Raw genomic sequence first — 27,453 nt, forward strand, 5'->3', positions numbered from 1 at the left:
GCGTATCAGACTTTCGTGAATCAATGTCGCCTTCACTTTCTTTGTCGACCTTTGGCGTTTCCAGATGCTACCACTAAGGCGGCCTTCGTTCTCTCCCATTTAGGCGGCACTGCTGCAGCATGGGCTAATCCTTTGTTGGAAGCTAATGATCCGGCTCTTTATGACTTTGATCGGCTAATTCTATCCATGAACAGCGTTTTTGATATGCGATACAAAGCACAAACCACGGATTTAGAATTTTTAGCTATAAATCAAGGCAAGACGGATCTGTTGACCTACCTGGCCCGTTTCAATCAGTTGGCGGCTGAAACCACTTGGCCAGAACAAAAGAAAGCGGCTGTTTTCTACAAAGGTTTGTCGGAGGACCTAAAGGACGCCTTGTCAGTGGTGCCCGCCCTTCCTCCTGGTTTTCCTGAGCTACTCGACCTGGTTCTCCAAGTTGATGCTCGGATTCGGCAAAGACGGGGCGAACGTCGGTACCCTGATATTCGTACCTCTTCCTGGTCAGATAGCACTACTACGATTCCTCAAGGCGAGGTTGAACCCATGCAAATTGGGGCCATCAGGGGTCCATTGTCTAAGGCTGAACGAGAGAAACGGGCACTGAATAACCTATGTTTCTATTGTGGCCAGTCAGGACATTATATACGGCTATGTCCTAAAAGACCAACTAAACCGGCGGGAAACGCCAGGACTCGTCCATGAACCGGGCCTTTAGGATGAGTCAAACGTACCCGGGCTCGGATGCATGTCTTCCCTCTCCACATGTATATCTCACGATGTGCTTCAAGGCCCCTGGTGTCAATTCTTTTTCCAACCCGGTAATGATAGACTCCGGGGCTAGCGGGAATTATATGGATTCCAACCTGGCTAAACATTATGGGCTACCTATAATTTCCAAAATACGACCTGAAGACATACATGCTGTTGACGGTTCCCGTTTGGTATCCGGACAAGTCACGGAACAAACCACTGCACTACAAATGTCCACATTACAGGGTCATTCGGAATACATAACCTTTGACCTCATTACGGCCCCCCAGTTTGGTATGATTCTGGGTCTATCCTGGTTGCAAACCCATAACCCTGTAATCAATTGGGTTAAACAAACCGTGCTGTTCTCTTCCTCTTTTTGCAGTCAGAAATGTCTAGGGACTCAAGAGGCAGCCGTCTTCTCCCCTTGCCTGGCCCTGGTGGCAAGTGTACCTTCCATCAGTGCTTTATCCTCTATCCCAGTCCCTGTACTTCCAGAGGAATACCGAGAGTACTCGGATGTCTTCGACAAAGGCTTATCAGAAAAACTGCCTCCACACCGAGACTATGACTGCCCCATTGACCTTATACCTGGGGGGGTCATCCCACATGGTCGTATCTACTCCCTTGCTCGAAAGGAAGAAGAACACTTGCGACAATACATAGACAAGGCATTAAGCTTGGGACACATACGTCCGTCCCGTTCACCAGCGGCCTCCCCGATATTCTTCGTACAAAAAAAAGAAGGAGATTTACGTCCATGTGTCGATTATCGTTCCCTTAATAACGTCACAATTAAGAACCAATATCCTCTACCGCTCATTACGGAGCTTCTTGATAAAATGACCTCCTCTACCATCTTCACCAAGTTGGACTTACGGGGAGCATACAATTTGGTGAGGATGCGTGAGGGGGATGAATGGAAAACAGCATTCAAAACTAAATTCGGGCTTTACGAATACTGTGTAATGCCCTTCGGGCTTTGCAACGCCCCAGCGACGTTCCAACACTTTGTCAACGACATTTTCAGGGACTTGTTGGACTGTTACGTCGTAATATATTTGGACGACATCCTGATATATTCAGATACCTTGTCCCAGCACATCCACCATGTACGCTCTGTTCTCCTCCGTCTGAGAGAACACTCCCTCTTTGCAAAACTGGAGAAGTGTGTGTTTCATGCATCGTCTGTGGAGTTTTGGGGTTTTCAAATATCACAAAAGGGAGTGCTTATGTGCACCTCAAAGGTCCGGGCAGTACTGGATTGGCCTGTCCCGACTTCAGTAAAAGCCCTTCAATCATTCTTGGGCTTTTCCAACTTTTACAGACGTTTCATCGCCTCCTTTTCTGAAATAGTTGCGCCACTAACTCGGTTGACCAGCCCGAACGTCCATTTCATTTGGGATGAACAGGCGCACTCTGCATTTCAGAAATTGAAGGAAGCCTTTACCACAGCTCCAGTCCTGCAGCACCCAGATCCGACCCTTCCTTTTATCGTGGAAGCCGATGCCTCTGCAATTGCTGTGGGGGCTATCCTGTCGCAAATCTGTCCAGCCACCCACCGACTACATCCTGTGGCTTTCCATTCTCGGAAACTTACGCCAGCCGAACGTAATTATACGATCATGGAAAGAGAACTACTGGCGATTAAAGTAGCGTTTAATGAGTGGAGACATCATCTCTTAGGTGCTAAACATCCCATTACTGTATATACGGATCATCGGAATCTCCAGGCATTATCTCATATAAAATGCACCAATGCTAGGCAAATACGGTGGCATTTATTTTTTACCATGTTTAACTTCACAGTGACATATCGCCCCGGTCCACTACATGGAAAGGCGGATGCATTGTCGCGTATCGGTACAGATATGGTAACTACGAAACAGTCGACCCCTGTATTATCCTCAGGGACTGTGGTGTGTATTTGTTCGGTTTCTCCGTCCATCTTAGATGGATTAAGGACGTGGGCTAAGGATCATGCTCCTGTTCTTAAGGAGCTGGGCGCTGAACTCATCACCGGTCTTCCATATGTTAATGGTTTACTATACTTACCTGATAACCGTATTCGACGTAAAGCTCTTGAATGGTCCCATGATCTCCCGTTGGCAGCTCACCCTGGTCGGGCAAAAACTTATGATCTTCTCCACCGATGGTGCTGGTGGCCTGGTATGAAGAACGACACCGAACAATATGTCTCCAAGTGTGCAGTATGTACACAGTGCAAGAGGCAACCGGGCAAGCCCGTCGGTCTTCTAATGAGTATGCCGTTACCCCCATCTCCATGGCATACGGTTACCCTTGATTTCGTGGTGGAGCTCCCTTGTATCGGGGGTATGTCCACCATTCTTGTGGTTGTCGATGTCTTTACCAAAATGGCACGATTTATACCGTGCTCGGGTATACCTACTGCCTCTATGTTAGCGACTCTGTTTTTTGACCATGTGGTACGATTTTTTGGGCTTCCTACGGTTCTAATTTCTGATCGGGGGTCTCAATTCACCTCACGCTTCTGGCGCTCCCTTACTTTATCTTTGGGTATCGATGCCCGCTTGTCTTCGGCCTACCATCCTCAAATGGATGGTCAGACTGAACGTACCAATGGTACTATGGAACAGTTTCTTCGCTGTCTGTGTCTGCAGCATCAATCCAACTGGTTCACGCTACTAGGTGCTGCAGAATTCGCCTATAACAATTCCATGCATTCCTCAATTGGTTGCTCTCCGTTTTATGCTTTATATGGTCTGCACCCAAGGACTCTCCCACCTGTCTTGCCCTCCTTAAAGCAGTTTCCCGCCGCTAATGCTGTAAAAGACCCCTTGCTTGCCATCCGTAAATCGGTGTTGTCCCATCTGCAAACGGCACAACGTCGTACCAAAATGCAAGCTGACAAACGGCGCACACCCGCCCCTTCGTATTCTTGTGGGGAACGTGTATGGCTCTCTACAAAACATCTGGCCATTAAAGGAAAAAGGAAACTATTGCCATGCTACCTAGGTCCTTATAGGATTCTACGGTGTCTTAACCCTGTCACCGTTTGCCTAGGGATTCCATCTCATTGGCGGGTACACCCGGTATTCCATGTTTCCTTGCTTCGCCCTTTTGTACCTGGCACGAGATTACCTACTGCCCCCACCCCAGTTAACGTCCATGGTGAAGACGAGTATGAGGTGCGTGCAGTCCTGGACACTCGCCTATGTCGTGGGATTCGCTCCTACCTGATCGACTGGAAAGGGTATGGTCCAGAGGACAGGTCCTGGGAACCGGCCTCTAATCTAAACGCTCCCCGTTTACTACGTGCCTTTTGGTCACACCGCTTGCGTAGTCTCAGGAGAAAGCGTTCTTTGTGGGGGGGTACTGTCACGACCCGGCCAGGTTGGAAATTGCCTTGGCGATTATCCGAGCGCTATTCGGCAAGTAAAAGTCCCTGAGACTACAACTCCCACAACGCCTGCTGTCATAGCCGCGTGAAGTACGCCTGACGTTGTGATGATTTCATTTGTTGGGAACGATATATAACTCCCATCTACCCGGAGATCGAGTGCTCCTAAACTTTCATTAGTTGCGAGCTCCCGGACCCGTTTCTTTAATCCTCGACTAACCAGCGCCTGAATCAACTTATTGCCTTCGCCTTGTCCGTACCTGCTTCCCGACGCCAGCCTCCCTCGATTGTTCCCCTTGGATATTCTGAACCCGGCTTACTCATTCTCGACCCCCCTAATTCTAAATCCTTAAACTTTGGTGACCCGATACCTCAAAAATCTCCGTAAGGAAATTAGCGTGAAGTGAACGCTCACTTCCCAATTCAATTTTCCTTTTACTTCTGTTGCTTCGAACTATATTTTGGGACGCTTTGCTGTTTACCGTTTGGATTGCTTTTTTGGGACGCTTTGCTGTTTACCTTTTGGATTGCTTTGAACCTTTATTTGGGACGCTTTGCTGTTTACCTTTTGGATTGCTTTGAACCTTTTATTTGGGACGCTCTGCTGTTTATACTTTGGATTGCCTTGAACCTACTTGGGACGCTCTGCGGTCTTCGCCCTGGTGATCCTAAGATACTGGCAAACTTCCACTCCTCCCTCCCTACAATTTGATACTAGTAGGTTACTGGTATATTATTTCTACGGTGCAGGTAAGAGTGGGGATTGGGGGTGGTGTTGGCTGTTTGTTATTCCAACACTACTTGGCTGCATTTTTCTGAACAACTGTTTTCTTTGTTTTGTTCTTTGTCCCTCTAGCTCTGACGATTCTGCTCCGGCCTTTTCGCTCAAGCCCCCAACCTGTCAGGTTAATTTATCCCTGAAGGCTGAGCTCTTGGGAGGGAAGTCTTGGGCGCATCTCCATAAAAGCCCAGGATTACTTGAGCAAAAGGAAATACTGCATACAACCAGAAAACAACCTCTGGGTTGTGACACCTGGTTCCTAGTCCATTGTGACATGGGGTGTTTGTGAAGGTGGGTGCGAGACAGGTTGGAGGCCTACTCAAAATGAATCCATGGGTTATTAGAGATAAAAAGCATTTTTATTGTGCGCCACGTTCCATGTCGGGGAAGGAGTCCCGGGCTAGAGAGTGCTGCGTTATAAAACTGTGACAAAAGGTTCAAGGTTACACTGCAGAAAAGGGCAAAGTCAAAGCAATGAAGAACACAGGCCACATGGACTGCACAGGAAAACGAAGCACTGGAAAGTGCCGACTGCCAAACAGAGGAAGACAGAATGGGAATCCAGGAAGTAGAAAATACTAATAAGCACACTCATTTCACAATCCAGGAACATGAAATAAGAAACTAGGAACTATTCACTATGCAAAAGAAAAAGGAACCGGTCACAAACAGGAACACTAAAACAATGACCAGCGCTGGACGGAGGCAAACTGAGGCTTTTAAAGCTGACTAATGAGTGCAGGCCTCTGGTGTGCTGCTTGCTGGCACCTGCAAGCCATGGGTGCTGCGTATCCTCCACCCAACCTTGTCCTGCAAGGGTGGAGATGAAGCAGCGAGCAAGGAATACTGAGAAGTGCAGTCTTTTGATTAAAAAAGCACACTGGGTGCCAAAAACCAGAAATGGATCCGGAAGGGATGTGAAATGGAATGTAGAGCTTTCGAGCTCTCAATTCAGCAGAGTACTGTGCTGCAGGGTTCAGAAGGTAAATCCAATATGAAACTGTTCCCAAATCATGCCCCCAAGTGATGGGAATGAGGGCAAAGAGAGCGAACCATGACCCTAGCATAAGGGCCCAATGCTGGCTATCTAGAGTGGTTGTCACACTTAATGATACTTTACAAAAATTGGCACATTTTGTAATCCATTCCTCGCTGGATGTCCCAGGTTGATAAATATTGAGTGCAAGCTTCAAAATATCATCCTCTAGTTCTGCCCAAACCATTATAATTCCCCGCCTACGTTCATGCAGCTCTAACCTTTTTAATTCTTTTTTAGAATTCAGTATTTCCTTTATGAAAACTTATTTCCCCTGTTATTGAATTTAGACTTTACAGACAGAAAGGATGTGCAGGTTGGCTTACCATATAACTCTCTCTCTGAACTTGGATTTCATTTTCTTTAGAATGGTTCCTACCCATATAAATGGTTGGGTAATTTCTTGGAATGTTTCTCCCATGAATCCCCTCAGCATCCCCTTCGACTGGTCAAAGCATGCATCCATCCTCTTCCATACGCCCCCCAAGCCCAGTTGGCGGTTCTTGTGCACATTAATCAAATGCCTGTCTCCTATCAGGAGAAAGACCTCTTTGCAGCCTGTTCCCTTGGTCCTCTTTGTCAAGCTTCAATTCAGAGCACCCTGCAATATAAGTATAAATGCCTGGAAATAATGTTCTGGTTAAGGCTAGTTGTGACATCGCAACTGACCTATAATAAGAAAATGACATCACAACTGCCCTGTAATTAGTTATTACACTTCAGTTGTGACGTCACAATGCCTTCTGCCTGAGCCAGAAGAGAGAAGAATCCCACCTGTCATTGCAACACTTAATTAAAGCTGTGCCAAGATTTTCAAATTCCTTGCTTGTAAAATAGTTGTCTGTGATACACCATAGCCATTAATTGACAAGGAACTGTTTGTGGTAGAATGTTTAATGTGTGCACTGCAGGAGTTTAAGCCATGTGAGCAAGTATCTGCATATCATTACTTATTTTAAAGCACAACACGAACACGTGTTTTAATGCGTTTTATTAAACTAACCAAGAAAAAGGGGTGACTGGGTTCCCAACCTAGCCACCCCTTTTACTTTGTTAGTTCACGATATGCGACACTAGGGAAGTGGCCCCACTCTAGGTTTCTCTGTGACACCCTCAATTGTCGATACCTAGCATCTAGCGCATGGATTGGTTTTGGTTCCCAATTCCTTTTAGCCTACTTTCATTTTATTAAACTGTGTATTTTCTGCAACACATTGAGAGATGCATGGTAGCTTTTAAAAAAAATCCAAACAGATTCCACATTGATTATACGTATCAGCAAACTGAATGGCAGTGCGAGGCCATGTATTATAAGGAATAAAATGCCCCCACTATAAGTAAAAAGGATATTGCAAGTCACCTTGGAGTTCCATGACTTTATAAAGAAATTCGACCTCCAGCCTCATTCCTCTATTTGGTCAAGGAACTCCTCTGTGTCTTGCAACATCCTTACAAAGTATGGTAGGAGGTATTTTATCCCATATATTATGGGCAATCTTAATTGTGAAGCAGTGATCACATTGTGACCACCTATAACGACAGTATCAGAGATATCATTGATTTAGGGTCCCCCCCTAAAAAAAAAAAAAAAATAATTCAATCTAGACATCCATGAAAAACAATTTTCTCCCAAAATGTTAATGATAATTTGCTGATTTTTTCTTGTATGGAAATGCTTTCTGGTCATCACTTTGCCATCATTGCCCTAGCAATTGTGGGCTCCAGACTAGATTAGCGTAATTCACTTTTTGTCGGTGTATTAGCTAACTATAGATGTTACAAAATACTGCAGCTGGGATTGTTACTAAAATCCCAGGATACATGTACACCACCCCTGTATTGTACAATGCTCACTCAGGCCCACAACGCGCTCCACAGTTGAGATCTCCTGTTTCAAGTGGTGTTTGCCTTCCTGACCCCAACAAGCTACTGCTCGCAACTGAATACTTGTTCATCACTACAGAACTTCCAGAGCATCTGGTAGAACCAACGCTGTGTTGGTGGCCCAACTCTGGAACTCTGTTCCTGAAGTTATCCATGCAAGCGACCATCTTCCGAAAAAAAATGGAAAGCCTATCTCTTTGGACATTCTTGCTTATCTTTCCTACTTTTTTCCTGCATTGTCACATGTACACTTAGAAATCTATGGATAGAGTGCCTTTCCAGCCAAATAAGAAACAGGGATTTACACTGCCATGCATTTTAGATGGTCAAATACTTTAGGTATGGTCAAACACTGTGTGACTGCTTTGTCTTGGCAAGAGAGCACAGTTGCTAACAACTACATGACACTGAGAGGTACATTACCAGTGTTCACATGGTATGCTTCCTTTTGGGTTGAACATCAAGGTTCTCCGTAGCGAGACATTGTATTATTAGACCATACAAGTATTGGCTTGAAACAGGCTTTAAATGTGTTAATTACATATTTGCAGATGTATAAGCTCACCATTAATTGTAAGAAAACCCAAAATATATTATTTAAGAGAGGACGTGCTGCCCCACTGAAAAGTGTGTAATCCAAGGACTGATATTAAAAAGCACATCCATTCATATGTATTTGGGGATAACTATTGCCAACAAGCAGCAAGATTTGAGGTATCAGGAGTTTACATGTATGAAATTCCTTAGTAATGCTGGGAACATGAAAGAGCTCAGGCATTGCTATGGAGGCTTTAGCTACGCTGGACTGTTCTTAACATATAAACAAAGTTATATGGAACAGAACTTGCACTTTTTTCTATAACTGAGTGGTTAGATCGATTAGAATGGATATTTTGCCGCAAGACCGTAGGTTTGCCAAATTCATTAGCAGAGAAATGATAACACTTGCAATGAGAATTACATCATTAAGGGCTTTAGTCAAACTAAAAAGATTACTCTTTTCAATGAAACTAATAGTAACTGAAGACATCCCCCTAAATCTCTTGTTAGTACACATATTTGATAAAGCTATATGTCCTATGACCAGGAGGATGTTTCACTATCTGAAAGAAAGCGAGGGCACCTTAACCCCCGCCCCCCTCCCCCCTTCGGCTTTAGTTATGGCACTCTAAGGAACTGAATGATTAAGAAAGTGAGGCACTGGCACTGCATGCAAAATACATTGGCATGGCAGTTGACAGTCTTACATATCCACAAAATGATATGATGATAACATATGATTTAAACAAACTGCGCCGGTATCTATTTAAATTCCATTCTTATACTATAAGAAGAACCTTCATGTTGCTTCGTTATAATAACTAACCTTGTTGAGCTGTCTTGCTTATCCGACATGGGATACAGAGGGAAAAACAGCTTTGTAACATATGCCTTTAGCCGGACACGATGGATTGAGCAGGCATTTCTTAACTTCTTGTGACAAGCTCGTGGAATGGCCTTTGAAGTACCTCAGCCCATTTGTACATAGTCTTGAGTTCATAAAATCTTCTTACTTTTGGGTATGTTGGCTAAAGGGCAACAATCTGGCATTAATGATTGCAATCATCAAACTGTGGGACGAAATTGACGAGGATTATCTCAAGGTTGTGAATTGCGCTTTAAATCGTAGGCTATGAAACCCTGGAAAGAAATCTCAGGATGACTTCAACTGATTGCCATTTGATTCTAAAGAGGATTATTTTTATCTTTCAAAGTATGTTGTTGGAAATGAAGTTACACCTGTAGATTTGAGAATGATTTTTAGCAAATGTTTTTTAACCATTTTTTCTATGTTTTTTGTAGTGTGTAATGTTTTGTATTAACTAAATCACACTGATTAATACAAAAAAGCAAGACCACATCTCCTCTATTTAAACCTCTGTTCTTTGGGTTGAGGGTGCTCCAATATTTGAGTTCCTAATCTCTTCTGGGCCTTGTACGTGGGAGATTTCTTGGAACTGTCTCTCCCCTCACTTTAGCCTCTTACCATCTGACGAAGAAAGTATCTGAGACATTGAAAGCTAATGCATTTTCAATCACAGAACAATATTTTCAGATAGTCCAATAAAAGGTTTAAAAATCCAAAATGTTGTAATTTTTTTTAACATTGGGCTAACGCACCGAATTTCTTTTGTTGAACGTTTAAAGTACAAAGAGGCAACCAATCCCAAAGTATCACTGAAACCGGAAAGACAGCTGGGCTTCATAGTTTTTTCTATTCATTCATCACCATGACAACATGAGCATTATTTCATGCATACATTAGCCAGGAAGGATGCCCAGTTTGAACAGAAATTCCTTCACGTCATCTTTATTTAAATATTGGTATGCGCCTATGGTGTGAGTTCTTCCCAGCGTTTTTGCTTGGGAGTCTGTGTTTGGTAATTGACGAGAGTCAAATACAAGTGTCAGACAAGCTTTAGCTTTACGGGAGGATAGCTAAGGGGCAACGTGTTTGCCTTGGGAGCAAGATAACACAACACAGGTTCGATCCCCGGGTCCGATGTTAGAAACCTCTAGGTATTAAGCGCGTTATAAATAACCTATCATATCATATCATTACAGTGTCACTGGTGTTTTTAGTGTACTGGCCCTCACTTACCTAGAAAGCCCACCCTCAACAAATCCCAATAGACCATTATCAGAGTATTGTCTGGCGTCAACAGCAGTGAATGGCAGTGAGCGCACTGTAGGTGCATGGAAGGCAGCATGGCTTGGCCCATAGCAATACTTTCTTTCAAGGGTCTAATGCTGAATATTAAGATACCGATTTTACACCTTTTGCACGAAGTGTTTTGTGTTTTTTTTAATACATTTGTAGCAAGAGAGTATCTATAGACACACACACTACTATTCCTCCTGCTGGGAAATCTTTGCTAATTATATTATTCTATAGTGTATCAATAGTGAGAGACAAACTCTTGGATACTATTACATTTATGTTTACCATGTTCACATCTTTACCAATAAAGAAAACAAATCAAAAGAACTCTTTATATATGTAGATACTTTCCCATAAATACGTCTGCTTTAGCAGTATTTGTTAGACATGGGTGAGTTCTCAATAGTCATTCATACACATGTGACAATCTTTATTTTCAGAACAATGTTGGTTTATATCATGTGCACGTAATATTGTTTGGTAATATACGTCTGATATCTTTCTCTCCAGATATGGAATCTATAGAAATTCCTCTGCTTGAGGAAAAGGGGACAGAGAATCGCATTAATCAAAACAAAGTCTGTGGAGACCGGTGAGTGAAAACAGTAACCGTGATATTTAATATGTCATATTTCAATATTCCAGCCTATGCTTGATGATGCATTAATAGGATTGGTGTTGTGAGTTCTGTTAAAAGCATAAACAATCTGTTTTACAAGAGTCGTCAAGTAATAAACACCCCCACTGACGTTTCAAATGATGAAAGTTCACAAGGGTTGGAAAATAGGGGAACTTTGAAGTACACGCCACACAAAACTACCCAGAGATGATCTACAATGTTCACCATGTGTTCGGTCGCAGTTTAGGCCAACCCAATCCAACCAAACCTAACAAATTAAGAATTAAAATGTGTGAACATAAGGATTTGTGGCAAAGATGGTGACCTGCTAGCAGCAACCACCCTGAACTCTGCCCTACCTACATCATCAAAATAATTAAATTTGCATACGTTTTTATTTATTTTTGTATTTGTATGCAGGAGGAACAGTGCTCTTTTGATCATAAAAGAACATAAAATAGATAGGAAATCAGATTTGACGGGAAGCAGTTTGCTTCTTAGAATGGGGTGAGTTAGAGGGACATTCTGACCAGGGTGTGGGGGGGAGTAAAGGGCAAAGTCATCATGGATAAACATATATTAAGGACAACCAACATTGGACATTTTTACGTGCTGGTAGGCAGTACGGCCAGCTGTGCTCAGGATGTGACCATGATGGGTGAAGTGTCAGAGTGCTGAGGAAGTGAGGGACAGGGGGCAGCTAAGAGGAGAGGGAAATATTTTTAGCTAGCAGACAGATGAGAAGTAGGTTAAGAGGGTAACTCAGAGGCAATGCAGTAGGCTTTTAGTTTGGTTTTGAACAAATCTGTGTGGACTGTTTCTCAAATGTCCGGGGGAAGAGAATTCCATGAAAATGGCATAAGATGAGAGAAAGAGCGGAAGTGATGGGAAGCACAGGGAGTGCGAAGAGCCACAAGGTTAGTCGAGGAAGCAGAGCAGAGATTACGAGAAGGCTTGTACAGTTGGATAGAGGAGGATAGATACAGTGGCGCTTACTGGGGATATATTGGTGAACCAGGAGAAGATTTATAAATCTGGGTCTGTTTTGCATAGTCAGCCATCCAGCCCATGGCGGTATGAGGAAGTAGGGGTGAAGTAAGGGAGTTCAAAAAGTCTTGGTAGCGAAGTTAATAAATAATCTTGTCGAGAGGACAGAAAGCATAGTTGAGGAGCTGAAAGAGGATGCTGACACAGTAGTCCAGTTTAGAGAAGAAAAGAGTGGGTAAGAGAAGCTTGGCAGTGTTGAAAGGGAGGGGGTGCCTGATTTTCCTAATATTTAAGAGGTTGAGGCAAGCTGCTGTTCATGTTTTGGAGATGAAAATAGAAAAGGTGTGAGAAGGGTCATAGATGACGCAGAGGTTTCTAGCTGAACAAGAGCAGGGGAGAGTGAGGCGGGAACTGGATAGGCAGAGGAAGAGATGAGAGAGAGCTTTTGGCAGAGAAGAAGAGCACTTCTTTTTTGGTATAGTTTAACATCAGAGAGTGCAAAGCCATCCAGTTTGAAATTTTGATAGAGAGATCAGAGGGAGGTCAGGAAAAGAGAAGAAGATTTGGGTATCATCCGCAAAGAGTGGTACGAGAACCCAAAAGAAGAGATTGGTGCCCCAAGAGCACAGGTGTAGAGTGTAAAGAGGAGCGGACCCAAGACACAGCCTTGTGGAATGCCAACAGTTAGAGGAGTGAGTTGAGAAGTTTTGTTGCTCCAGGCGACATAGAATTGTTGAGGTGGAAGGTAGGATTCAATCCAGACAAGAAAGAGAGTATTAAGGAGATCAGAGTGATCGACAGAGTCAAAGGCACTGGACAGGTCAAGTAGAATTAGGATAGAGGATAGGTTTGAGTGCTTAGCAGAGACAACAAAAGGTGGACACATTCATGAGAGCAGTTTCTGTGGAGTGACAGGCACGTAAACCTGCTTGTAGGGGTTCTCGAAGGTTGTGGATGTGTAAGAAATTTGTAAGACAGTCTAACACAAACCTTTCAAGCACTTTAGAGTACTGCGGAAGTAGAGACACAGGGCAAATGTTAGCTGGTAGGTTTTAGTCAGCACCTTGCTTTTTTGGGAGAGGGATGATCGTGGCTGTCTTGAAAACAGAGGGAAAGCAAACAGAATCAAAGGACAGGTTGAAGAGTTCAGTGAGGTGAGAGGCCACTAAAGGGGCAATAGGTTTGACTAGCTGAGGAGCAAGAGGGTCTGATGGGGCACCAGAGGGGTTAGCCTTCATCAGTAGAGATAGCAATTCATCAGTATTAGTGTGACTAAAGTCAGAGAATGATGGTAGAGTAGGCATAGTATAAACTGTAGGAGGAGGGAGTGTGAGGAAGGTCAGAAGAGAGTATCTCATTTTGGAAATGTTTGCACTGAAGTATTCAGCCAGGTCATTAGCTGCGAGATTGGAGTTGCTAGTCATAGACTAAGGAGAAGTGAGGAGTGAGTTTAGGGTCCCCTGAACCGGCAAGGATGGTTGGATTGAGAGTCAATGAAGGTTAGGTAGAATTCCCTTTTTGCTCTATCAAGAGAGGATTTGAGAGAGTTCAGGGCAGAGAGGCAGAGATGCAGCTACTCATGCAAGCGGTTAAGACTTCATTGTGCAGCACCCGATGCATGTCTGTGTGGAGAGAGCGTATGAATGGGATGACCCAGAGTTGAGGATGCTGAGACTTAGGGGTGAAAGTTAGCAGTGAGAAGTAAGCGGAGAATGAGCTAAATAGTAGGGATTGGAAGATGGAGAAGGCAGTGTTGGTGGAAGAGGCATCGGGTGTGAAGGAACAGAGTGAGAACTGCAGGTCAAGGTGAAAGGGGGAATGACAGAAGGTTTACATTTCCTTTTAGTAATAGGTGAAGCAAGTGGTGAGGAAAGGTCAGAGGGTGAAAAGGAGATGGTGGTGGAAACAATTGAATGATCAGATATGGATGGTGAATCCATTGAGTGCAGTTCTTCTTTGCTGCACTTGGACATTTTTTTATTATTAGTAGTGTAATGTAAGTGTAATGGGTTATTTATAACGCGTTTAATACCCAGAGGTTTCTAATTGCGGACCCGGGGATCGAACCTGTGTTGCTCAGCATCGTTTTGCTTCCAGTGGTAGTAGGAGTAGTTTTATTAGCAGTAGTTGAGATGGCAGAAGCAGTAGTCATGGGCGGTGGGAGGAGGTGCAGCATTAGTAATATGAACAAGGCCCCTGACTGCACTATGCGCAGTGCATACAGGCTTTTAGCCCAGTGCTGCATGAACATTATTCAAAAGCAAAGTTGCTCCCAAGTGCCCAGGTATCGCTCGCAGAGGTGGCGATCTTGTCCCGCTGAGCATGCCTTTAGAAGGGGCTCGCCTCACCAGCGTTACAAGCTGCGCAGTTTTTAGCTATACCGCCTTCCCTCCCGTCCTATGGGGTGCCAGCACATGGTCACTGGGGCCCTTCAGTTTGGGCCCGCTTCATGGAATTTTTGCACGGTACAAAGTGACTTTGCACTGCGAGCACGAACCCTGATTCATGGAACTGTGCAAAGTGTACTTGAGCAGTGCAAAGTCAGTTTAAAGTCATTTTTGCAGTGCAAAACAACATACCCCAGTGCATGCTTCGTTAATTGAAATCACGCAAATAAGGTAATGCCACCCAAGACTGCACGTCCGTAAATATAGCACGCACACATTCGGCATTACAGAAGGCACCTTGGCGCTTCTCTCTAACATCAGAGAGAACATCCTGCAGCACAATCTCACCTGACCTCCTCACAGGGGGCGCACTTTCTGTAAGAGGCCACTGAATGGAAGCTGCGAGTACTGCTATGCTCTAGCCTGGCCTGGCGTTTGTGTAATTCCTGGCAATGCACCGCAGTGCGCAGGCTCAGGGAGATCCTTCCTAAAACCAGGCACCTCTAGGGCGCAATGTTTTTTCTTTTTCTACTACAGCAATGTGGTTATGAACCAGGGGCCAAATTACAGAAACCTTGCACCAAGGCAAAGTTTGCCCTAGTGCCAAAAACATTGGGGCCATGTTAGAATACTTTTACACCATGGCAAGTGCAATTTTGTATGGTATTAGCACTTTGGCAAAAAATCCACTAGTGCAAAAAACATAAACTTTCAATGCATTTTGCACCAGAGCAAACTTTGCCCTGATGAAAAAATAAATGGAAAGAATAGTTTTTGCCCAAGGGCAAACCTTTCCTTAGTGCTAATTTCATGCAAAATTGCACTTGCCATGGTGCAAAGGTTCTTTAATATGTCCCCGGTATTTTGGGCACTAGGGCAGATTTTTCCCTGGTGCTAATACCGTACAGTTTTGCACGTGCACCAGTGCAAAGTTTCTGTTTACTGGCCCAGGACGTTTTGCAGCGACGCATTCCGGCATGCAGCATTTCACTACAACTCGTTTGCCACAGATCCCGCCACGGCCAGCAAGGTGCAGAATCATATTTGTGCTGATATGTACTGGTGCACCACTTTATGTGAAATATAGGCCCCGATTCATAGAATGAATTGTGTGGAAAATCGTGGGTTTACGTGCCATACTGCACGCAAATCCTTTTTCGTCGATTCATTGAATTGACTGCACAGGACTTTCCCAGGTCTTGCATGGGTTTTGCACCAGCACGGCACGTCTTTGCGAGCGGCCGAGTACCTTGCGCAAGACAACATGCAGAGCATGGGAAAATACACTTAACACAGTTCCATAAATCAGGGTTTGTGTTGGCAGTGCAAAGTCACTTTTCAGCAGTGCAAAGTCACTTTTCAGCAGTGCAAAGTTACTTTGAACCGTGCAAAAATGTCCATGAATCAGGCCCTTAATATGTAAAACAAGAGTATCACTGATCACTGAATAGTTCATATGCTAGGTTTTGTTGCAGAACACGGGCTTGTCCGTCAATATGCTGAGTGTCCCTCAACATGCTTCAATAGTTTTCATCTTTACTCAGATCAAGAGAGTACATTTTGTCGACCTCAGAAAGATAGAAAGGCAGTCTCGGAAGGATGAAAGGCGGAGTCAGCTCTACTGCGGCTTTCATTTGTAGATTGAAGGTGGCAGAACTTAGTGTCCGGATTCTACCCACTGAACTACTGCCCAGTTTGCTATGGGAGTAGTAGTTTATGGGCCTGATTTACAAAGCGTTTTCCAAAGGGGTTGCACCACCTGAAGCCATTTCTTCTGCATACGGCCCTGTACAGGATACGAAATATAAAAATGCAGTATTCTGAAATGGCAGAGGAGCGCAAAAAGGACCTTTTCTGCAGGCAAAGGGTTTCACACGGGCTCAATGAAAATCATCTCGAAGACACGTTATCGTCACCTTTTCTCATTAGGTGCGGGTGCAATTTTTGCAGCTGCGCCCAAATTGCTGTAGCGCCAAATGAGCGTGCCAAGTTGTCTTCTGCGGAACTACGGCCACAATGCTGCACCCAAATGGCCCACGTCGAAAAAGGGCACACAATGCAGTGACGTGCAGCAGTGTGTTTTCTACAGGCCCTATCTCACTTAAGCATAGCACACATTTTTAGTAAAAGGGCCTTAGAGGAGAGTGCGGCTGGCTGAGCTGTGTTATTTCTCTGGTAAAAGCTTGATTTTTCATTGCTGAAAACATGATTCTTTCTTGAAGAATTCTGCTCTTAGAACTGTAAGTTAGCTGTTGTTCTTCTTCTGGCTCGCTTTGGATTAAGACTATAAACTTCAGTGGCAATCTGGGAGGAGTTTTGGTCTTGACTAAAGTAATATTAAACAGGGACGTCATTTCTCCAAAATGCCAGGGGTAGCGGAAGTGACATCACATGCCCTTGACCACTGATGACGTCACAGGAAGTGATGTCATTTAAACCCACCCTGAAGTGACATCACGGGACACGATGCAGCACAACCTTTCACCCCTTGACAAAAGAGGAAGTGGCATCACATAACATTGTTCCTAAGTACACTACGGAAAATAAGGTAACATCACTGTAATGTGATATATATTTCATACAAGAATAGATGCGTATCGTTAATATCAGTGTGTATTGGCCCATATTACCAAATTACTGTCAATGCAAGCAGATGTTCAAGGCCAAATGATGATGATGTGTTGTTATGCAGCTTAGCACTTATGCGTCAGCACTTTATATAGAACAAATATACATACAATATCACCCAACCTGTGTTGGTACTCATTTATCAACCTCAGAAGGACGAAATGCTGAGTTGGCCTTTTCCGGGATTCAAACCTGCAACCTGCAGGTTATACACATTGCAGCAGCGAGCGCTCAACCCACTGAGCTATTTTACCGGCTATAGGACATTAGGAATTACATGTCTGAATGTTCTCAAAGTTAGAAAGCAAATTACACTCTGTAGTGGCTACCATTAAACTGGTAACTGAAATTTAACAGCAGGCCAGTTCATCTGTAGGTCTGGTGCAAAGTTGGCCACATGTCAAGCCTGCGTGGAGCTGCTTTTCAGGCTTCAGAGGTTGGCAAAATACAAACCATTGGGACGGTTTGTAACTGTGTATTAAAGAATTTAGAGTAGCGCAGGGAAAGCAGCACACTCACACGGCATCCAGTACTCTGGGCAATCGTTACCTCATACATGCAAACACACATCCTGAACAGCATGGCATGGAGATAGGAAAGGTAGACACATAACAACAAAGCATTAATTGTGGTACAATGAAATCAAGGGCCAATTTATCTGCTATGGTCAAACATCTACACTGTACACAAGCTTTTACGCATAATAATTTGGTCAAGTAAACGAGGACAACGAGATGGAATGTCTTGTGATTATCGTATTCAGAGACAACGGCAGAAAAACACATGCTATAACTGCAACTTGCAAAAAGCAAAATACATAGTCCGAAATGGATGCTTATTCTACTCTAAATGCTTTTTGGAAGTTATTGTCTGCATTGTGAATTTGAGGTGTTTAAGAGCAGACTAAATCAGTGACTCACCCCCTGAAGTGTGCCTGAAATAAACCTTTAATGAGTCTAGCAATTATGGTATAGAATTCCAGAAAGATAAATTATTTGTTATTCCTATTCTTTCTTATTTAGGTTCACTGCTCAAAGTGTTACACTTTTAGGGGTTAGGGGTAGCAAGGGAGACCACAGGGGTAGCAAGGGAGAGCTCAGACGTCGCAGGTATGATCCCCAAATTACATAGCTGGCATTAAGTATTATTAATTACAAAATGTTTGCGATAAAGTCCCAGGACCAGCACTTCCACGTGCAGAGAATGTAGCCAGATTGCCTTATCTTTTTTTCTCTCTTCCACAGAGTGCAAACATATGACTGTGGGGACAAAGTCTCAAAATGGCTCTCTACGTTCCTTGACCGTCGTTGTCGATTAATCAGGCAGAACTTAGACTACAACAGAAATGCCAATAAGAGGGAGAAGAAAGGTACGGTGCATGCTTCTCTTCAAACTGTTTCCATTTAAACAATTATTGGCAAAGCTAACAGTTTGGGTTCTAATTGACATAGTAAAAAAGGCTTCTGAAGACAGGTATACTGATATCTGTTCACTAAGTCTATTAATAATGTAATGTGTTTGTAATTGCAAACGTGCATGCACTGCTGCACTTTGTATGGCATTCCTTAGTATTTAGCACCTGTTGCTTAACTAAAGTACATTTGAGAAGTTTATCAAAGTTACTTAAGTATTACCAAGGGAAGTTCAGGGGTGTTTACCCCACAAGAAATATTTTGAAATATTAAGTTAAAATTGTGTTTTTTGCAGCACACTTTCTGTGACAAATTGAGTACAAATTTCCACAGTTTGCAATCAGTTTCGTAGGACAACTCATGAAAAAATCCAATATGCACAAGGGAGCATTTTCCAATTTATTTTCCTGATGCCTTTTCCCACCATATGTGCCAGTATAAACAACATTTTCATGCTGGCTGTGTCCATACATTCCATTCTTGTTGCACCAATATATGTCAGAATTCCCATATCGGAACATACTCATGTTTGCTTTGGACACAATGAGATACTATAAGCAAGCATGCCCATGTTGGCTCTACCAATATATGCCAGTATCCCAACGTAAGAACATACTCCTGCTGGCTTTGCCAGTACAAATGCCATTCCACAATAAGAAAACATGTCCAGATTGGGTGCACCAATGTAGGCCAGTATGGGCACATAAGAAATCTCATAATGAGGGCTTTAGCCTTGATGCCAGTAAAATATTCAATGCTACATTAAGAAACTATATCGAGTTATATCCACTTATGTTTGCTTTACTGTTGATGACCATTAAAAAATGTCATGCCACAGTAAAGAAATATATCTAGACTGGTTCTATCAACATAGGCCAATATTGCCACAAAATAATACTTATCTTTCTCTGTCATTCCCATTAAAACATGCAAACAACCATAAAAATATATGGCCAGACTGGCTGCACCAAAGTAGACCAGTCGAGCCATGCAATACAACCTATTATGTTTGCTTTAAAAAGTGTCATGCCACAACAAAGAAATATATCTAGACTCGCACCACCAGTGTAGGCCAGTGTTGCCACATAATAATACTTATCATCTAGTGCCACCAATACAGGCCATTCTTGCTACATAATGACATGTATTATGTTTGATTCACACTTGAGTCCCAGTAAAAAATGCCATGCCGAAGTAGGTCAGTCTAGTCATGTTTGCTTTACTCTTGATGCCCATTGAACATGCCATGCCAAAGTATGAACATATATCCATACTGGCACCAAAAACAAAGGCTAGTCTTGCCACTTAACAGCACTTATGATGTTTACTTCACCCTTGATTCCCAGAAACAAATGTCATGGCAGAGTAAGAATATATGGCCTGGCTGGTGTCCCCAGTGTAGGCCATTCTAGCCACGTAATAACACTAATCACGTTTGATTTACTCTTGATTCCAAGTAAAGATGACATGCCACAGTAAAAATATATAGCCAGACTAGCTGCACCAATGTAGACCAATCTATTCATGTAATAAACACTTGTTATGTTTGCTTTATTCTTGATGACCATTAAAAAATGCCATGTCACAGTAAGTAAATATATCTAGATGGACACCACAAAGGAAGTTCAGCCTTCAACGTAATACTTCTTATCATCTTTGCTTTCACCTTAATTCCCAGTAAAAAATAATGTCATACCACAGTAACAATATATGGGCAAACTGGTGAAACCAATGTAGATCATTCTAGCCACATAAATAACACTTATCATGTTTGCTTTATCTTTGATTACCAGTTAAAAAAAACAAAGCCATGCCATAGTAAGATAAATATGCTGTGGCTGCGGCTGCACAAATAATCCTCTGGATCCCCCCATCAGAGGCCCACTACCTGGCACACACACACAGTCATACATCCATTCATTTCTCTCATTCACACACACATGTATACATCCATTCATTTATTTCATTCACTATCGCACACATACATCAGACACTCTATCATTCACTCATGCACACTTAAAATATAAACACTCACATTCACGCATACACTCATACACTTGACTGCACCTGCCACAATGACCCTCAGTCTCCCTCGCAGCATGCAACAGGAACCAAGAAGCATAGAGAGCTTCTTGGCTCCTTTGGGCATGATCCTGCCATGGGAGACCTAAATGTGTGGCAGGAGCATCCCCCAATGGGCCACGCAAGGCTGGTGAAAATAAACACCCCTGGATACGCACACTGGGGGACTTAAACTGTCAAGGGGAGACCATGTGCTCCTAGGCAGCCCAGGGTCACATAGGAGCACTCATTCTTTTCATAAGGCGGGCCTTGGCCCATCTATAATGAGCCACAGTGGCAGGTTGGCATCTGATATGCATCCCATTATGGATAAGCCACCCCTCACTCCAACCGACCCCATAATAGAAGCACAAATGCACCATTCTGATAAATATTGTCAGGTCAACATTCAGAAGGCTGAGCAGTGTTTATTTATTGTTTTACATTTTGTTTATTTTGTTAATTTTCATGGTGCAAAATATATTGCTAAGAAGCATCTTCACCCTTAGCCTCAAAGAGTAGATGAACTGAAATTCTGAAAGCAGAACTAAGTTATCAGCAAAATGTTTCTAAAGCGGAGATGCTTGGTAGTGGTCATCACAAATAGGCAGGGAGCGAGAGTTGAAGAGATGATCATCTCTTAGAGTAAACCTTCTTCTCCACATGAATGTGCTTTTAAAAGTTGGGGTTGATCTGGTTTGTGTTGGAAGAGCAGAGAGGCCTGGCGGCTTCAACAGGAGGACGTAGGCTGCTGAGGTAGTTCAGGGACTTCCTGTACGCAGCTTTGTGGGCTAGAGCAAGGATCTTCAATGTACATCTCATAACTTATAATGTTGGCGGTTGTGATCTTGTAGGTCCACATTTGTGGTACATTTGGCAGCAGAGAATTGTAAGATTTTCAGTTTGACTAGAAGACTAGGGTTAGCCCCTTGTCAAGGAGTTCCCCCCTTCTCACCTGGAACCGGTGCTTGCCGGTGTCTTCGATCGCTGCCTTCTTGCGAACGCTCCTGGTCTTGAACAGTGCTGCTCGAGTCTTGTCTGGTTCCAGGTTGCGTTTAGTTCCGGGAACGCGGAGTCCAGGAATCTGGTAGTCTTGGAAAAGCTAGTAATGCTCAGAATCAGGAACGGGGAAGGGTCAGGAGCGGGTAATAGCACTGGGACAAAGGAAACAATACCACAAGCTACAAACACACGTCTGAGGCTACTCTGCAATAGCTTTGAGACGCGCAGAGCCTGTCACGACTCGCTCCCTTCGCTCCCGTTCCCACCACTTGGGGGCATGATTTGGGGTTTATTCCCTACTGGACTTTTCCTCCGAACCTTATGCTACAGTGCTGTGATGAATTGGGAGCGCTAAATCCCTTTTTTCCAAGCTACTTCCCTTCCGGATCCATTCCAGGTTTTTGGCAGCCAGCATGCTTCTTTAACCAAATGACTATGCTTCCCAGAATGCCTGGCCCGCTGCTTCACCTCCACCCTTGCAGGACAAGGTTGGGTGGAGGATAGGCAACACCTGTGGCTGCAGGTGCAGCAATCAGCACACCTGAGGCGGTGCTCGTTAAGCAGCTTTAAAAGCCTCAGTCTTACTTCAGTCCAGCGCTGGTCATTCTTGCAGTGTTTCCTGTTGTGACTAGTCCCTTTTTTCCTTGATCTTAGCTTTTGTACCTGTTTTCTTGTTCCTCCGCCCTGGATTTCGGATTCATGCGCTAAATTGATTTCTGCTCCCTTGATTCCCTTTTTGTCTTCCTCTGTTTGCAGGCAGCATTTCTCAGTGCTTTCCCCTTTTAGATGCAGCCCAGTTTGTCTGTGTTCTATATTTCTTTGACTTTGTCCTTTGCTGCTGTAAACCCGTATGCCTTAGCCTTCCTCTTAGATTAGCTTCCTGTCTTTTCCTTGGAGGGGTAGGGGGAAGTTTGCATTGGTTATTTCGTTTTTCCCTGCTCCTGATCCTTACTTTCCATTGGGATCCATTCCGTGTTTTCCATTGCACTTCTGCATTTATTTCCCATTTGATTATTAGGTGTGGTGTGCGGTTGTAGCTAGCTCCTGTGTGAATGCTTATGTTTTCCTCACTAATTTGTAATCTATTCCAACTTAGGTATTTAGTTTTCCTCCCATTGCTGTTATAGCCTTTCTGGGTCCCAGTTTCATCAACAGGATTCGTGGGCTAGCTGACATTCAAGAGGTTTATCTCGTCCTCGTGAGTACTGTTCTTTAGTTCCCTTATTTAATACCATCAAGAGTGTTAGTTCACAGATCCTGTTATTGCTTGCCCTCCACGTGGGTTTAGCGCTGTCAGTACCTGTAACAGCAATTGGGGGTAAGGCGCTTGCCGACTTTCCTCGTGGTCAGGTGCTTACCCCCAATTTTGTTGTCACACTCTATTTGCACTCCTGGGTTCTAGCATACATGAGTCGTTGTTCCTGTGTGCACGTAGTTTAATTCTAAGCTATTCACTGTTTGATTTAGTGCACATTTCCCTTGCCATATTCGCTGCCTTTGTACTCGCCTGACTAATCTTGACAGAGCCGCAGAAGGTGTAGTCTATAAATAGATCACGCCGCGTTCAGCGCATGGAGCGAGCAAGGGCTTCAGCTCTGGACGGCCAAGTTGGAAGTAGTATGGAATGTAAGCCCCGTTGAGACAAGGACCAGGAGGTCCAAAAGGGGCGTGATCTGAAGTTCATGACAGCATGCCTCCTCCAAAGGCCTTTTCCTCCAGGTTTGCCCGGGTGAATTAGGTGAAATCTTCTGAGCAACCGAGGAGCCTTGATATTTGAAACAGGTTCCCAGGTCCTTTCGCTAGGAGGATATCCTTTCCACTGCACTAGGTATTGAAGATGGCCCCCGCTTATACCTGGAGTCACAAATCCGGGACACCTCATATTCCAGTTGGTTGTCAACCAGTAGAGGAGGAGGTCTACTGGATTTTCGAGAGGATTGGATGTAGGGCTTCAATAGGGATGTGTGAAAAACTGGATGAATTCTTTTCCAGGAGTCAGGTAGCTTGATTCGATATGAGACAGGATTGATAATCTCCTTGATGGGAAATGGACCATAGTAGCGGGGAGCCAGCTTGTTTGGTGGCAAGTGTCGGGGAAGTAGTTTTGATGACAACCACACTCGGTCACCGACCGTATAGGAAGGACCTGATCTTCTCTTGGAGTCTGCATACCTCTTGGTCTGTAATCTGGCTTTTTCCAAGTGTTCTTTAGCCTCCCGGTGAATGTTGATAAGAGTTTCGATCCAGGAGTCAACAGTAGGTACTGGTGTAGGGTAAGGAAGAACCGAGGGTAAAACCGATGGATGGAACCCCTGACTACAATAAAAGGGGCTGGTCTGTAGCGCTGAGTGTTCGGAGTTGTTGTAAGTGAATTCCGCAACGGGTATCAGGAGAGACCAGTCATCCTGCACCTTGGTGGCGAAACATGGGAGATTTTGTTCCAGGGTCTGGTTTGCACGTTCTGTGGCTCCGTTGGTTTGGGGGTGATATCCTGAAGAGAGGGCACGTTGGATTCCTAGAACTCGACAGAGGTGTTTCCAGAATTGTGAAATGTATTGGGGACCCCGGTCAGATATGATCTTGGAAGGAAGCCCATGTAGTCGGAATATATGTTCCAGAAATATTCCAGATAGCTCTGAAGAGGAGGGTAGTTTCATCAGTGGCGTAAAATGGGCCATATGGGTAAATAAATCTATGGTGACCATGATGGTAGTATATCCTCGGGAAGGTGGTAACTCCACTATGAAGTCTGTTGCAATGATTTCCCATGGTTTAGAGGGTAGAGTGGGTTGCAGAAGAAGACCCGCCGGTCCTTTGTTATCATGTTTATTTTGGGCACATGTCATACAAGCCTGGATGTATTGCTGTACGTCAGACTTCATTTTAGGCCACCAGAACTGTCTCTGTATAAGACGGAGGGTGTTGGTGATACCTCGGTGCCCAGAATGGAGTGTGTCATGACAAAGGTTTATTATTTTCTGCTGTAACTTCCGTGTAGGAATGAGTAGTGCATTGTCCTTGAGTAAGTAGCCTTCCTTGGCTCTTAATTTCCAGTGGTTTCTTGTTGTTAAGACGGATTTCTGAACTCTGTCCTGGTGGCGCAGAAGTTCAGAAGGCCAACCTAATTACTTGGAACAGGGTAACCTCTGGACAAGCCAGACCAATCAAGGTAGCGATCGCGGCGGTCAAGACTAGGTCTCAAGAGGGGTGAGGGTGACTGAAAGCCCGCAGTGAGCACACAAAGCAAGAGCGCTTACAAACTACTCCAAACAGTTGTTATATCAAAAATAGATACACATTTATTTTAAGGCCTTTAAAACAATGACCGTAGCAAGAAAATCACAATATCACAATATTAAACCAACACATACTATATCAACACAATATATATACAAATACACAGTCGCAAGCGTTTAAAGCACGAAATATGTAGTCCACCTGAAAGGAAAGGAAAACAGGCAGTGCGATAACGCTTTTGACTCAGTTCGCCTTTAGAGGCACCTAACTAGATGGAAGTCCGAGCCCTGCGAAGAGTGGAGCCTTGTGCTCAAAGTACCTGCCACGCCGGTGCCAACGGGCAAAAGGGGAAGCTCTTCGGAGGAAGTCAGGCAGTTCGGGTTAGTGCACAGCAGAAGGAGAACAGGTTCCGCAACTCAAGCGCAGCCTCCACAGCGGGCAGAAGCAGAGCGCGAGTACGGCCAAAAGGGTGCTGTTTTTACACAGCAGGGAAAAGCAATGGGATACTGCAGGAGGGCGACCAGATCCTAGCTAAACTACTCACCGGTCCCCAAAGCAAGCAGACCCAGGCTTCTCCACGTTTGTTTCAGCAGCTGGCAGGTTCAGAAGAGCAGGGAACGCCTCGTAGTCGTGTAGAGCAAAAAGACGTCCCAATCGACGAAACCAGCACAGTTTTGTTGCCGCAGCAGGACAACGGAGCGGCCGTGTGTATTCAAGCCAAATGTACACTCCTCCCTTGAGACTTGGGAACGCCAAGTGTACGAAGCGTGGGAGAGTGACAAGGACTCGAAATACAACACAACCTGGCGGCAGTTACAGAGCAGGACTCCCTTGTAAGCTGGTCAGTCAACTGGATGGCCCAGAGACACTTCCGAAGGCTTACTTGGCAGGAGATGATGAAGTCGCCGGGAATAGCTGTTCCTGCTATTCCAAAGGTCGAAGCACCAGTACAGGCCTTCTGGTTCGATCCAAGGAGGAAAGGGTGCTCACAGGACGACAGCAGTGCAAAGGAGGATTCTTTCAGCGGGTCACCAGCGATTCCTCGGTCCAGCCTCTGGGTTGCAGGATACTTGGCTCCTGTATTCCTTCGTTCGTGAGAACTCAGGAGATCGACATGGCAGTGGTGTTTCCAGCTCCCTCTTATCCACGGTTCCCTTCGCGCCAAAACGGAGGGGAGCCAATGGGAGATCCGCTCATCAACACACATACCATACGTGGACCAATCACGGACCACGGTGGTCCCAGGCATTCACACCACCCCAGACTCTCTGGCACCCAGGATGTGTATTGGGACCAGACATCCCAGCCCACACCCTGGAGGCACACAACCGACATGTAGAAGCCCGCGAAAGCAACCACGTTTCGCGGGAAAGTACATGCCCAAATAAGGAAGGCCCCGGGTCGTCTGACCTGGGGAAGGTGAAGGGAGCAAGACGGTCAGTGGACAAGACAAAGGAGCCTCGCGGCCTGGCCATTTTGGGAGCCAGGCCACCATTTTGGGTTCAGTGCAAAAACGTGCTCAGAACGCCAAAAGGAGCTCAAAATAAACAAAACGATTGCTGCCACCATTCGAGTCCCTGAATGACTTGCACCGATCAAATACCATCCTAAAAGAGTATCTAGGGCCTGTAGAAGGCTAGAGACCCAAGAGAGCTGTAACTTAGCTTACAGTGCCCTCTTGTGTCGTGTTGCACTAAAATGGCGACACGATTAAAGAAACTACGGGAAACCACGTTCCCCGGTACTGACTGTCTTAAGGGCATGTCAGTTTCCCCATAAGAAAAGGAGCGAAAGCCCAGAGAAGTGCGGCAGAAGGCTGTACTTCTCTGGCAAAGTCAAGAACAAGGTTAAAAACAATAGCAAAAAGTTTAGGGGTTGCCACATGGAAGGAAAATTCCCTACAATTACGAAATCTTTCCTAACACTCGCCCCTCCCAGACTATGGACAGGGGGAACTAATCCACCCCTGGATGAGTCTCTTGTTCAGGTCGGTAAAACATTCTGGACAACCCATCAGCATTGCTATGTTGGACACCTGGCCTATGCTCAATAGTGAAGTCGAAGCCTTGTAGACTTATGGACCACCTAAGCAACTTTGGATTCTCCCCCTTCATGTTCATTAGCCACTTTAACGGCTTATGGTCAGTCTGCACAGTGAAGTGGGTCCCATAGAGGTAGGGCCTCAGCTTCCTTAGGGCCCACACAACAGAGAAACATTCTTTCTCTACCGTGGACCATCTGAGCTCTCTGTCCTTAAGCTGACGACTAATAAAACCGATAGGGTGTTCCTTACCCTTCTCATCTACTTGTGATAGTACAGCTCCTATCCCAGTGTCAGAGGCATCCGTCTGCACGATAAAAGGTCTTTGATAATCAGGGGCCCTGAGCACAGGGGCCTGGCACAAGGAGTCTTTTAAGCCATTGAAGGCCTTCTCACACTCGTCGGTCCAAGTTACCTTCTTGGGTTTCTTCGGAGTTGTGAGGGCAGTCAGAGGAGCAGCTATGGTGCCATAGTCTGCCACAAAATTGCGGTAATAACCCGTGAGTCCTAAGAAGGCTCTCACTTGGGTTTGCGTAGTGGGG

General features: G+C 44.6%; 1 protein-coding gene across 1 annotated transcript in view; it reads left to right on the forward strand.

Moving 5' to 3' along the window:
* The window catches only part of MOCOS (molybdenum cofactor sulfurase), an 819,339-nt gene that overhangs the window by 698,499 nt on the left and 93,387 nt on the right, over positions 1-27,453 (forward strand). The window contains exons 10-11 of the mRNA XM_069620525.1: positions 11,048-11,129; positions 18,403-18,527. Coding sequence (XP_069476626.1) covers positions 11,048-11,129; positions 18,403-18,527 — 207 coding nt within the window. The remainder of the gene's footprint in view (positions 1-11,047; positions 11,130-18,402; positions 18,528-27,453) is intronic.

Source organism: Ambystoma mexicanum, chromosome 5q (assembly GCF_040938575.1).
Source record: "Ambystoma mexicanum isolate Mex_15411 chromosome 5q, UKY_AmexF1_1, whole genome shotgun sequence".
NCBI classification, from domain to species: domain Eukaryota; kingdom Metazoa; phylum Chordata; class Amphibia; order Caudata; family Ambystomatidae; genus Ambystoma; species Ambystoma mexicanum.